This window comes from Harpia harpyja, chromosome 2 (genome assembly GCF_026419915.1).
Source record: "Harpia harpyja isolate bHarHar1 chromosome 2, bHarHar1 primary haplotype, whole genome shotgun sequence".
Taxonomy (NCBI): Eukaryota; Metazoa; Chordata; class Aves; order Accipitriformes; family Accipitridae; genus Harpia; species Harpia harpyja.
Genome location: NC_068941.1, coordinates 76,783,438 through 76,797,059, shown reverse-complemented (window position 1 = coordinate 76,797,059; position 13,622 = coordinate 76,783,438). Strand labels below are relative to the sequence as shown.

Below are 13,622 nucleotides of genomic sequence, written 5' to 3'. Positions count from 1 at the left end.
TTTAATTAACCCTTTACTTTTTTTTTTGACTGTAGAATCCAGAACCATGCAAAACCCCCTTGTTTTAATTATACCTTCATAGTAAATGATAGTCTGAATATTAATAGAGATATCTCATCCTTTCTGCACTAATCTGAGGCAAGTTGCAATTCTGGCTTAGTTTAGCATAAATTAAATGCATTGTATGACTGCAGATCCCAGCTTTGTGTAGCATAGATGCAAGCAGTCTAGCAATATTGTGACAGTGACGAACATCCTGCTGCTCGGTAGCCTCCTTCTACCATGGAGCACTGTTTGGTATGTATGTTTGTATTGCCACTCAAGGTTAAAACACAAGTCTGAAATATCTGCCTCTGACTTTGCTTAAGATGAGAAGTACATGTATAGAGCCCATATTTTGGCAGTCACTGTGATAGGGATAGTAGAAAGATGTTACTGGCACTATGCATGATGAAATACATTATAGCCTTTCTGGTATACTGTAATAGAGAAGCAAGCCTTTCTCCTTATTTTTTTCTTTCTTTTTTTTCCTTTTTTTTTCCCTTTCTTCTAAATTAATACCTAATCCCACTTGGAAAAAACATTGCTTCCATGCAGCCTGCTGAGCATCATTTTATAATGAGGTTTCATCACAGTGGGTATTACTATAATAGGCTATAAGACCTTTTCCCTACTCCCTTCCCAACCCTTAGAGTCACTGGCCTGTATTTTCTGAAGTATCTGGGGACTGTGAATAGTCTCAGTTTTGGTGTGTCCTGTCTGAGGGCCCTTGAGTAGACCTGATTTTTCAGAAGGCCAATTCTTTTGGCTTATCTAATAAGGACTTTCCCATTAAAATAGCTAAGAAATTAAGAAATCCAAAATCAATGTATATTCCCAGCATAAATACAAACTCTCTTCTCTCTGTTTGATTCGTTTTCCATCTTCTTGTAGGGTGCAGTAGAGGGGTTATGGATGAGAGTAGTCTGGGGTGGTTGGTGAAGGAAATAAGGAGAGAATTAGATTGGATGCTGCTTAGTTTTATTTTTATGCCCTAAAACCGTGAGAACTCGTTGCCAATTGCACATCCCCATAGCAGATTCCTGCACACACACGTGGCCTTTTTCCAGCCCTGGTTCTCCAGTTGTTTACTGGAGAGAGAGGTGTCAGGTATGCAGTCTTTGTTTTTGAATATTCAGGATGAGTTTTTAATAATGTTTTAGAAAAAGCTCACTTGGTGACTTTTAAAAGTGTGGCAGCACTTGTTAATCAATATTTTGTATTGATGTTCCAGGTGGGTAAACTAAGAGAGAAAATCCAAGAGGTTAAGCAAGAAAGGGAGCAGGAGCAGCACAAGCACACTGCCTATGTTTCTGAACTGAAAGCCAAGCTCCACGAGGAGAAAATGAAGGAACTTCAGAGTGTCAGAGAGCTACTGATCCGGCAGCACGAGCAGGAGGTAGCAAGAATGGTGAAAATCAAAGACGGTGAAATTCAGCGTTTGCAGTCAACAGTCAACGTCCTGCGGGATGGGGCGGCTGACAAAGTGAAGACGGCGCTGCTGAGTGAAGCAAAGGAGGAGGCTCGCAAGGCGTTCGATGGCGAACGGATGAAGTTGCAACAGGAGATCTTGGAGCTGAAATCTGGCAAAAAGCAGCTTGAAGAAGCTTTGAACAACATTATGCAGGCGGATAAAATGAAGGCTGCTGACCTGCGCATGGCTTACCAGTCCCATCAGGATGAGATTAACAGAATAAAGCGGGAATGTGAGAGAGAGATCCGCAGGCTGGTAAGTTCATTAAGTAATGCGTGCTTATTTCAGTTTATATCAGGGATTAGTATATTGCTGTATGTGCCCATAAATACCAAACCACTCTTTTGCAGTGACATCTTTCATCAATAGGCCACTATTTCCACTACTTTCTCCTCCTTACAGCAAAGATGAACCTTGGCTCCATGGCTAGCCCAACCCAATTTAAAGCTTTATGTCCCACCAAATGGAATGTGAGCGAACCAAGACTCTACAGGATGAATTTTCTCAACAAATCAAAGAAACAGACTTTCCCTTTCCCATTTGCTCAACTGTACTTCCTTACAAGGTCCCATTGAACAAACTAGTCAGCCATTGCTCATTTGGCAATGCAAGAACATCTTTGTGAGAAGGCAAAATTAACTTTTCAGAGAGCGTTTATATTTGTGTTAGAGGAACCAATTGTGCTGAAACAAGACAATGTATTTCCTGCTTCTGCATCATTATCCAGGTCATTTGATTTTAAGCATTGTTGCCCCCTTTTTTTTTTAAAAAATTTCTGTGTTTTTTCTATTGCAGCAGAAAAGTTAGGGCCTAGGACAGCAGGCTTTTTTCACGCTTCATAAACTCTAGGACTTCAGCACAGATGGCAGACTATGCTGTTTGTATAAAATCAAAAACCAGGCAATATTTCCTGACAGCGGGTGCCCCAAATATTTAAAATTATTCAGCTTTGTAAAATGTAGAAAATCTAAGATGGGCTGCACACATAGTATGTTTAGAGAGTTTGTCATCAAATGACACTGCTGTTTGGTACCATATTTTCCATGTGTATGTATATATCTGATTGTTAATCTGCCTAAACTAACAGTACAATAGCTGTGCAAATAAAATCTAAAATTATAATAAGCATAATATTTATCATCTATCAAGAAGTACAGACTTTAAATGGAATGAAACACCATTTTTCTTAAGAAAAATATTTTATCAGTTTCTGTTTACACAGGTATGTCCTCTTATTGCTTGTATTCCTTAGGAAAAATGACGGTGAGGGCAAGCTACAAATATGTAATAGCTGTTTAATGGTGGTGATTTTCTGTCTGAGGCAATGAAAGCTTATAAGGCAGTTAATATTTATGCTTTAAACAAATTGGACGTTGATCAAGTCTCAGGGGTATCATTTCCTTGATTAATTAAAGATCACTGCAAAGACTGACAATATGGGGCTTCTGTAAGCTTAGTTTCTTTCATATTTTGTTCCATATTATAAATGTAGAATTTTAGAATAATGACTATAAAGTACAGGTAATTTTTAAAAGTGTTAAAAAGGAGAGAAGGTTGCTACGTTGTGGCATGTGTTTTTCTAGAGAACAGTTTCTAAATAAATTTAACCTTTTCAAAGAAGGTTACCTCACCAAGAAATGGTGAGGTGAGGCACATAGTGGTGCACCCCAAATTCTGTGATCCCAAATTGTCCCAGTAAACACACCTACGGCATGTCTTTGAGTGTTACTGTAAAGGAAACGCTTAACTCTTCTCTTTCAAGAGTAGAAGCTTGCAGCCTGCTATGGTGTGAAGGTGATGAAGGCAGGCACTCAGGGTTTTCTGTCTGGCACAAAAAAAATCCTGTTGAGTCATTCAGAATATTAATTGGAGCCTTACTGGGCCTCCATTACTCAGTACATCTAAAAAGGTGGCTATATCAGGAGAGTGTGTAGATAACTCTTGGTTCCGATTCCCAGCCGCAGAGGAAGCCTGCCATCAGCCTCACAGGTTTTCACTGGAAATGTTTGTATCTTCCCCCTCAAAGAAGTACAGGGGAGAAATATCAGGAGCCTGATCTTGCCTTGTGGTGCCTCGACTCCTTTCATATAATGAATTTCCATTTTTTCATTAAATTGTATGGCTTGTTTTTATGAAGGAGAAGGGTTTCTTCTAGGAATTCATAGCAATTTAGACAGTTGTTACTGTATAGGGCACTATTTAAATCTGGGGCGAGGTAAAAAATACTGCAGGGTTCCTAGATGCTGCTCTCTTCCTCTGGGAGAGCCAGTGGGATTATAGAATCAGATCATCAGGATATTTCCCTCCCTCCTCTCCCCCCCATTTTAATTAGTGCAAGGGATGCTTGCCTTCAATTTCAGATTAACTGTATCAGCTGCGGATTTGGGGTACTCAATTGGTTTAGTTCCTACACTTGTGGGATGAAATGGCAAGGATGTGGCAGGCAGTGTTATTAATATTAGCACAGTTCTGTAACTGAGCTTCAATTAATGTGCTTTTTTGTATGTGTGTTGTGTTTTATGGCACTATTAAGAAATCAGCATCTTTGGTATTAACGGCCTAAATGGGCTGGCCGTACTGTAATTCAAATTCAGATAGAGTAATTCAGGATGCAGTGTCTGATTGTCTTGTCAGACTTGGCTGATTTATTTTGCATTTTAGATCACAGGTTAGTTTTACAAATGTATTTCATATGGATATTGCAGTTAAAAAAAAGAAATTAATATTTTTACCATTGATTATAACACCCATTACTAATTTGAGTAAAATCTTGCATTTTTTTGGCTTGTTGTCAAAAAAAAAAAATAGAGAGAAAGGAAAAAAGCAAAATCCATTGTCTGTGAATATATGGATACGATTACATTGAGTACATAAACAGCCATGCTTGTATTGTACACATGTCAGTATTTTAGAAATATGATTAATCAATTTTGAGATTGTCTTCACAGTTTTGAATTGAGCCATGAAAAATACCCAATAATTCTCAATACAAATGAGATTGAATGGGGAAGATCCTAGTGCCTAATAAGGGAAAGTAAAATAGCTATTATTTGGCAAAAAATATAACACACTTCTCTGTGCAGTATGAAATTATATTGGAATTTGTCAGTTCCTGTAATTGACTTCATATAACAGTGTTATAAATGTTTTCACTAATTTAAGGAATGCTTGTTGACATGGATCACCCCCTGCCCCCCCCAAAAACCTGCCCATATTCTTGTTGTATATATGCGTCGGCACAGTGTGCTGGCAGCTAAGAAACTGGAAGTAAAAATAGCTGGTAACAAACTGGAGAGACAAATGAAACAGATGTCTTTACTTTTAAGAGACAACTTGGAGAATAAGATACAGAAGCAAGAACAGCTATTACTTAATTTTTTCAGCCAATATTTTCTAAGTAAGTTGTTGAGTCTGAACAGTTGTATTGTTCTGTCAATGTAGCATGAAAACTATGCCGATACAGATTCAGATACTTAAAAACAGAAATAACATTAAAAAACAGCAAATAGAAAAAAAGGAAAAAATCGGAAATAGCAAACTGAAAAATAATCTGCATGAAGGAAAAATGTTAAAGCCTGTTTTTATGGATCAGGTTTTTTTAAAAAAAAAGAATATACAAAATCATAATTGTACTTTTTCATTCATGGAGCTTCAGTATAACCAGTCCCAAAGCACACATTCAGCTCAGGGCTGCGTAGGCAAGCATGTACATACCTAAATAACACTGTGTCAACAGGCTTCTGTTTTAATGGCATCCTTGTAAGCAGTATGCCTGTTTTTCTTCTGAGGTCTAGGCTGATACAAGGTAAATTTAATACATACCTGATTAATGGTGAAGAGAAGTTGAGTTTATTAAGTTTTATTTATAAATTAGCTTGAAGAGCAGAACTGTACTACGAAGGCATTTAATGTTTTAATCTAAATATAAAAAAGTACACAAAATAACACTGTATTTCAGTCAATTTTTCTTGGGCCTCAATTTACCTTGCCATTGAACTGACTTACGTGGTTTTAAAATCAGGTTTAAAGTCAGTATTCAGTGGTAGGTAAAGTTTCTTTCTTTTGCTTGAAATTGCTGAAATGGCATGTTCAAATTGTTGGTGAGTTTTGGAAACAGACCAACTTTATTCCCTTATCAGCACAGCTGTGAATGAGGGCATGAATATTAAGTATATCGTATCAGTTAGAGGTTACGTTCATTCTGGGACTACCTGGACACTGTTTTTAAGGCGGCCCTTACTTTGTGAGGCACATTTCTCTAGATACTGTTTTTGCAGAGATAACAACAATGGACACTTTACAGTGCTTGCCTTGGAAAATATACATGAAAAACCAATCATTAAAAGTATATTGAATTATGTCATCACTGATTTACTCATTTATAGTATTTCTTGAATAAGAAGGAAACTGAATGTTTATTTTGGTAGACACTGTTAATGTAAACATAATATTTAAACTTTGGAATAAACAGATGACGCTTGCATCCTGTATTTTGTGATATGGTTTCAGTAAATGTTATTTCCTCTATTGGAAATGTCTTGAACATCAAACCTTTCACCTATTTTGCAGATAATACCATTTGACCTTGTTAAAATCTTTGCATTTGTGGTCTTCCTAAATATTCCTAAACAGCTTGGATTTGAAATTAATTGAAAGACTTATTTCACTTTAATGTAAAATAGTCCTGGTTTTCTTAACCACAAAATCAATGTAGAAGATTCCACTGATCTTATTAGGTGCACAATAAGATCCATGTTTAAGAGGGCACACAGTATACCAGATGAATTAAATTTGCTTATTTCAATTGTATTCTCAAATAACCTCATAAAAATTGTCTAAAGAGTAATGTGACATTACCACAGATTCATACTTGCAAGGAAAAAAATCCTTTTGCTGTTAATAGAATCAAAGTAAAAGAAATTGTTTTCAGGAGTGATTTTCGGAAGTTCCTGATCAGCCATAATTTATGAAGATAGAGGCACTAGATGTCCTTAATCTCCTTAATCCAAATTATTTAGTTGTATAAATTAAAAACTCCTTCCAATGTGGAACCCTTCTTCTGTTTGGTGTTACAAATACATGTAAGGCAGTACCTGGAAGAATACAATTCAGACTAATAGATTAAGCAGTTTTTAAGGGTAAAAATCAAGGCAGTTTCACTGAAACTTCCATTCAAGGGAAATCCCTCTTATGGAATAAGTTTATGTACCATTTATATAGTGATTTTTTTTAACATTATTATTTCAGTTTTGTGTCTGTGTGTAACACTGTATCTCATGATTTAAGCGAAGGCTTCTGAAAGACTGAGGGTAACATCTTTTCAGAATTAAGAATTAGATTATTCCAGTTCAGGATGAAACCAAATTACAACTCAAGTTAGTATTTTCTAACCTTGCGCAGCTCTTAATGTGTTTGCCTGTAAGTCCTTAGTGCATTACTTAGCATTGGCACTCCATATGTGAACTGCAGCATCATACAATCATGGAAAAATTTAGACCGTGAGGGTCCTCTTGAGGCCATCTGGTCCAATATCCAGCTTGAAGCAGGGCTGCCTTGGAAGTTGGATCAGGTTGCTCTGGGACTCCTCCCGTCCAGTTTGAAAATCCCCAAAGATGGAGATCCACAGTCTCTGTGACAGCCTGTCCCAATGCCTAGTCACTGTGAAATTTCTTTCTTCTTGCTCTTTCCGTGACCTTTGATTGTTACCCTTGTCCTTTTGCTGTGCATCTCTGAGAGCCTCTGCCTTGTTCATCCCTGTGTCCCCCTTCAGATAGTTGAACGGGTATCTGCAATTGTAATGCATCCTGCGGTCTTCTCTTTGGTGGGCTGAGCAAGCCTGGCTGCCTCACCCATTCCTCGAATGCCGTGTGCTGCAGCCCCGTAGTGGTCTTGCTGGCCTTCCTCCAGTTTTATGGCACTTGTGCCAGTTTGTCAATACCTTTTTTTGTGCTGGGGAGCCCAAAAGTGGCTGCGCTGTTCCTGGTGTGGTTTCACAAGTGCTTAATGAAAGGCTAAATTACTTCTCTATCCTTCTGGCTACAGTCCTCCTGATTTGGCCCAGTATCAAGTTAACTTCAATCATTGCAAGCTCTCACCACTGACCCATATCCAAATTGCCCTCCAGGACACCAAAGTCTTTCCTTTTTTCTTTCTTTTTTTTTCTTTCTCCCCCTTGCAGAACTGCCAACTTCAATGGGCATCGAGCCTTTTCTCTTGCAGGAATTTAGACCTTCCCAGGGGCAGGACGTTGTATCTGTCTTAGGCAAACTTTATGAGGGTTTTTTGGCTCCTTTCTCCAACATGTTAAAGTCCCTCTGAATGGTGTTCCTGTCCTCTAGTGTAGTAACAGCTCCCACAAATTTGGTATCATCCACAAATGTGGGAAAGGTGCATTCCATTTCTTCATCCAGGCAGTTGATGAAATTGTTAAACTGTGTTATTCCCTTCAGTTTTTAAGGGATAAAATTTAGATGACCAAATAAAATACTTTTACCTTCCAAGAGATTCAGCAATTGTTTTTCAGTAAAACATGGAAAAATAGTAGGAGCAAAAGTTTAACACTCCACCAAACCCCAAAATTACACCCTTTACAGCGGTAGCAACTATTTTCTAATAACATTCACTTTCTCCTGCATTCCCATTACTAGGATTTTGCCATTTTAAGGCAGTGAAATTTGAATCTTTAGGTTACATTCAGCAGTGGGGGCGGTGCAGAGACCTTTTGTCTCCCTGAAAATTCTGGTGGAGAGGGACAGTTGGCTTTTGGCAGGGGCACCCCGTGATCCTCTGCTGCCCTGAGAAGAAGGATGGAGCCTGGCTTTTCTCACCTCACTTGTGCAGTGGCACATACACATGAGTTTTGATTCCTGACCAAAATCTTGAATTTTGAGACTGGAAAGCTGAGTTTTGAATCATCCAAGTGTGCGCAGTCGTGCATGGTTGGGTAGAGCCTGCTCTAGAATGCTTCTTATCAGCCGCTTAAACCCGCATGTATTTCACACACAGCTGCTGATATCAAATTCTAGGCTGCTTCTCTGGATTTTGCCATCTGTTTGAGACGCGTGTTTCAGCTGCATTCCAAGGCTGAGCTAATCTCCCACAAAGACCCTTCCACCACCTCCTGCATTTTAGGACTGCAAATAATACTTTGCTTTCCATCCTCTGAAGATTTATGCTTGTCTTCTCAGGAGCTAACAGGGCAGCATTCCACCCAGGCCTTGTTTTTTCCTGAATCAAGCAGATCTAATGAAACCTTTTTATAGTGCAGGGTCAGCATTTTGTGTTTATTTTTAGTATTTTCTAAGGACTCTATTATGGTAGGTAGGTCACAGATCTGACTTTTATCTCTTTACAAAATACAGAACAGTACTAAAAACCCACAGAAGTTATGTACGGTGTGGCACCTGGACAAAAATCTCCTTAAGTTTGTATTACTTAGTCCTTCTACATTTTCCATCTTTTTGACTACTTGTTCATTATAGCTCTGTCAATGAACACCTGTAATAGGTAACAGGAGAGATCCAGTAGTAGAGGTTGTAGGCAGCTACAATAATGCTTTTGAGAAAGATATGAGAAACCTCCTATCAGTAAGTTCTGGAACTGTCAGCCCATATGGTGTTTGGTGTATAATTTATCAAAACCTTTAATATATGCCTTATCTATGAGATTTACACAGTTCAAAAAAAACATGTGGGAAAAGCTGTTGGAAGAAAATATTGGCTGCTGGTTCAGAAAAATTACACATGAAATTAAGAATAAGTCCCATCTACCTGTGTCTATAACCCTTACTTCTCCACTGGTTGGCTGGCATCTTTTCTCTCTCTTCCCCTAAGGTTCCTAAATAAGCAGCAAACATTTATTTAAATAGGTGGCCATGTCTGGTGTAGAGAATGCTATGCACAATGCAGGAATATTTCAATTCCTCCTTCCAGGTGGGCTTGCAGTGTGGGATATTGTTGTTTAGGTCTTAGTGTCCCTTTGCAAATGTAAAAGGTGTTAATTCCATTTAGTTCTATCTTTAACTGTTTATTTGAGTATCATCTCCTTTTTGTTTTCCTAGTAACTAGCAATCCTTCTGTCAAGATACGCCTATTTTCACTGTCAAGCATTTAGTATAAAGATTAATTCAATTTCTTCTGGAGAAGAGCACTGTAGAATTTTGTTCTGCAGTTGGCTAGGAGATAACTTTGATAAGGATGGGTAAAGAGGAAGGTCTTACACTTGGCAATGCAGCAGCTGGCTTTTTCCACTTTGAAAACTGAGTATGTCACTGCCTTGATAGATCTAGCTTTTAATTCCCTGGGAATTTCTCTTTCAACTTTGTGAGAGGCTAAAGTTCCCCCAAAGGTCTCTGACTTTCTTTCACTGTAGCTATTGAAGTGTGGGATAAGTGGCAGGGGGTACTTTTTCCAATGGCTGGCTTGGTTCTCTTTCATGGTTGATAAATATTATTAAAACACTTATTTCTGCTCATTTCTCTTAGCTGTTAGGCAGTTAGATACCTGTTCTGAGGAAACGGGGTAATTTTGACACAGGCTATAAATGCTAGCTCTTCATTGATATAATGCAGGTAATTGCTGTGTTCAGCACTTAACATTTGACAGCACAAACCCCATTAATTAAGAAATGATACTTTAGAAAGCTGTAATTTTAACCAAGAGCTCCAGAGTTCCTTATGCCATCAAAGGTGATTTTCCAGTAATTTCCCTCTGCAGCTGCTTGTGGATGATCTTATTTTCTTTAAAATCCTCTTTTGGAGGGTATTTCTGCTACTTTTCTTCTCAAAGCATGTAATTGAAAATGTGTTCTAACCTCATGTTGCTCCACTGCCTTCCTATCGCAGACCTTTTGTACTGAATTGCACCATGCTTAACTGCAGAAAGAAGAATGTGGCTATTCTAAAATGCTTTAAAATCCATGCAAAACAGAATGTAAGAGTTCATGTGACCCTGTTGTATTGTGTAGCTGCAAAAAGTGGGCAAATTTGTTTTAAACTGAGAACAAATTTGAAACCAAAGCAGCCAGCTGGAAGGAATTTCTGGGATAATATATGTGATTTAACATAATACCTGTGAGCCCAATGCATGGATTGGGATCTCATTGTGCTAAATGTGTTGGAAGAAAAGATGGTCTGTACCCTTTGTATCTTAGTGAGAGGTCTCGAGTAGTAGTACAGGGAGGAATACATGAAAGCAGTGGTAGGAGATTAGTGCAGTCAGGTTTCAGTTGCCACGTGTTGCTTGTCTCAGCTATGTTGTACCACAGATGCAGAGACCTCTTACAGGCACCTGGCATGGCAGGTCCTGCACCGTGCTCCCTGAACCACGACGGGTGGAGGAGCACAATGGAAGGGCACCTGCTTGCTCAGAATCAGGTCATGAATCATCAGGTGAGAACTGATCCATCCAGGTTTATCAGCTTCAGCTCAGTACTGGCCTTGACATACCTGCATCGCTTCCAATAGAAAAATTTCTGCATCTCTATAATGTGCTTCCTATGTCTTAGGTTCTCAGGGATTTGTTAATTTAGGTAACCCATTTTATGGCTAGACAACAGACTGTGATCTCTGTTAAGTATTTACAGTTTTTTCATCATTTCTGTTGTATTTTAGAGGTGTCATGGAAAAGGAGAGATATAAGAGGAATTTGAGGAATGTCAGTCAGGTGACTAAACGGATATTTGTGGCGTGTCCTTTCAAGTAGAACGGTGGCATGGGAGAAACCATGAAAATGCAGGACTGCATATATGACAAGCTGGTATTGGGCAGGGGACGTAACACCCTAATATTAGATGAGGGATGAATGGATTCCAGTGAGGCTGTGAAAATCTTTGACAGTGAGAGTGATTTTTGTTATTGTTGTTGTTTAATGTAGTAAAAAGAAAAACAGCTTAGAGAATCCAGAGATGAGAGTTTTGTGAAAAGAGCATCACTAACAGCAGCATTCACATTGGATGGTGAGCAGGCAGGACTCATTTAAGGTCAGAAAGGAGAATGTTGCGATGACTAGAACATGATATAAGAACTCAGGTAAAAGTCTACCTGTGTATATGGATTTTAGAGCTGTAAGGCAAAAAGAGTCTTCAGATGTAATCAATTTGCACGTGGGAGAGAACAGAATTAAAGATGACAACTATTTTATGTATGTAAGTGATGAGTAGTTCGGGGATCGCTCCCTAGTGATGTAAAACAAACATTAAAAAGCATGAAAAAGAAAGGAATGCTATGCATGGTAAAGTAACAAATTCTGGATGCTGTTTGGTGAATGCACATTCTAGTAATAGAATACAGGGTTAAACCTTTAAACTTGAGAGGTCAGGAGGGCACCACTAATTGTTATTTCACTTAATATCCTAAAAGCCAATGATGTTCAGCTCTCTACAGTAGTCATAAATGACAACTGTAAAATACCTCAAAATGTGAATGTGTATATGTATGTGTGTATATATACATGTATATGTGCACTGTGTGTGTTTGTGTATGTACATATATACACATATACGTATACATATCATATATAGAGAGAGACATCAAAACATCTATGGGAAAAGCAAACTTACATAGGTGGAAAAGTTGACAAGCTTTTAAGCATGCAACTTCTTAATCTGCTGAAGGGCTTCTGTACCTGAAAGCTTTCTTTCCAACTCTGTCACTTGGTCTAACAAAAAATATTCCTTCTCTTTTAGACCATGTGGATTCCTAGGCAATCTTGGCTATGACAGTGTTGCTTCCACAACATGTATTTGATCATAATAGCAAGCAGCAGGGAACCCAGATTAATCCATTTTGATTTTCATTTACCAAATGGAAGGTACGCCTCTCCCCACTAAAATAAAGACCATAATACATTGCCTAATTACATAAGGCTGTTTTCCTTTATGCTGCCAACTTTTCTTTCTTCATGTAACCAAATGTGGCAAGAAATTGAGAAAAGAGTAGCTCTCCAGTGGTACAGAACTGGCACGAAGACTTTGTGTGAACTTTTACAACTATTAGAATATGTAAGACTAAGGTAAGCTAAAGTCTTTTGGGAGGGGTCGACATTTCTTCTCTGTCAGCTTATGTTCATTTTAAACCTAAACCATCTCTCTCCTTTTCCTAGTCTTGTACCTCCTCTTTCTTTGCCTGCCTGCCCCTTGACCTGCCATCTCTCCCACATGGAACTGAGGACTGTTGCGTCCCTGTAAAATATTTCTCTTCCTTTTTTTTCCCTCTCTGGGGTAATTTGTGCTCTCTGTTAAGAAAGCAGACAGGGAAGGTGAACAAGTTTGATCTGTGGTGTGCAAGTCTGAAGAAAGGTGGTAAATCTTTGGGTCGGGCATTGAGGTATATTTTAAAAAATTTTAGGCATTGACTGGGTTGATGCAGTTACATTTGAGAAATCAAAGGTGTAACTGTCACCTTGAGGAAAGGAGAATTGTATTGTGCCCCAGGCTTCTGAAACAGAACTTAAGGTAGAGGCATTACTGCTGCAGTTCTGTTCATCTTTATCAGTTTGTAATAAGTTAGTTGCTTATAAATTCTTTCTGCTAGTTTATGCTTATAAAAAAATAAGTGCTATTGCAATGCTCTGTGTATTTGTGTGTGTGTGCACATGTGTATATGTTTACATGAGTAAGGGATTCCCCAGTGCCTACCTGTAACTTAACATATAAGCCCAAAATAAAAAGGATGTGCAGCCATTGCTAATATATTGCTATTTTCAATTATTATCAGTCTCTCAAAGTTTTTTCTATTTGACTGAAACATGGGGTGTTGCTTTTTTCTGAAACTTTCACCACATGTAGATTTTCTGGTAGAAAAAACAGTAGTAGGAAGAGCAGAGGGGAATTCTGGCTTCTTTCCTGCCTTCCCCTAACCCCCACCCCAAAGCTATGTTCTTTCATGGCATTTCTTTCTAACATGTGTGACCTTGCATGCTTTGATCTATGGAAGTGTGTGTGAAGGGTGACATGGGCGTGATTTCACTGGTCACATCTGCTTCAAACAATCTATTCAGCAAGTAGCAGTCCATACTGAGATTGTTGCTTTCTTTTTTCTTCCAACTTAAACACCTATGTCGTTCCATTTACCATTTAAGTTGTGAGAATATGAAGAGTAGGAAATGTGCTG

At 38.4% G+C, this 13,622-nt stretch overlaps 1 protein-coding gene across 4 annotated transcripts in view; it reads left to right on the top strand.

Annotated features, from left to right (window-relative positions):
• Positions 1-13,622, top strand: part of JAKMIP1 (janus kinase and microtubule interacting protein 1) — a 253,174-nt gene that overhangs the window by 87,178 nt on the left and 152,374 nt on the right. For all 4 annotated transcript variants that reach the window (XM_052780516.1, XM_052780517.1, XM_052780515.1 and 1 more), the window contains exon 4: positions 1,274-1,768. In XM_052780516.1, coding sequence (XP_052636476.1) covers positions 1,274-1,768 — 495 coding nt within the window. The remainder of the gene's footprint in view (positions 1-1,273; positions 1,769-13,622) is intronic.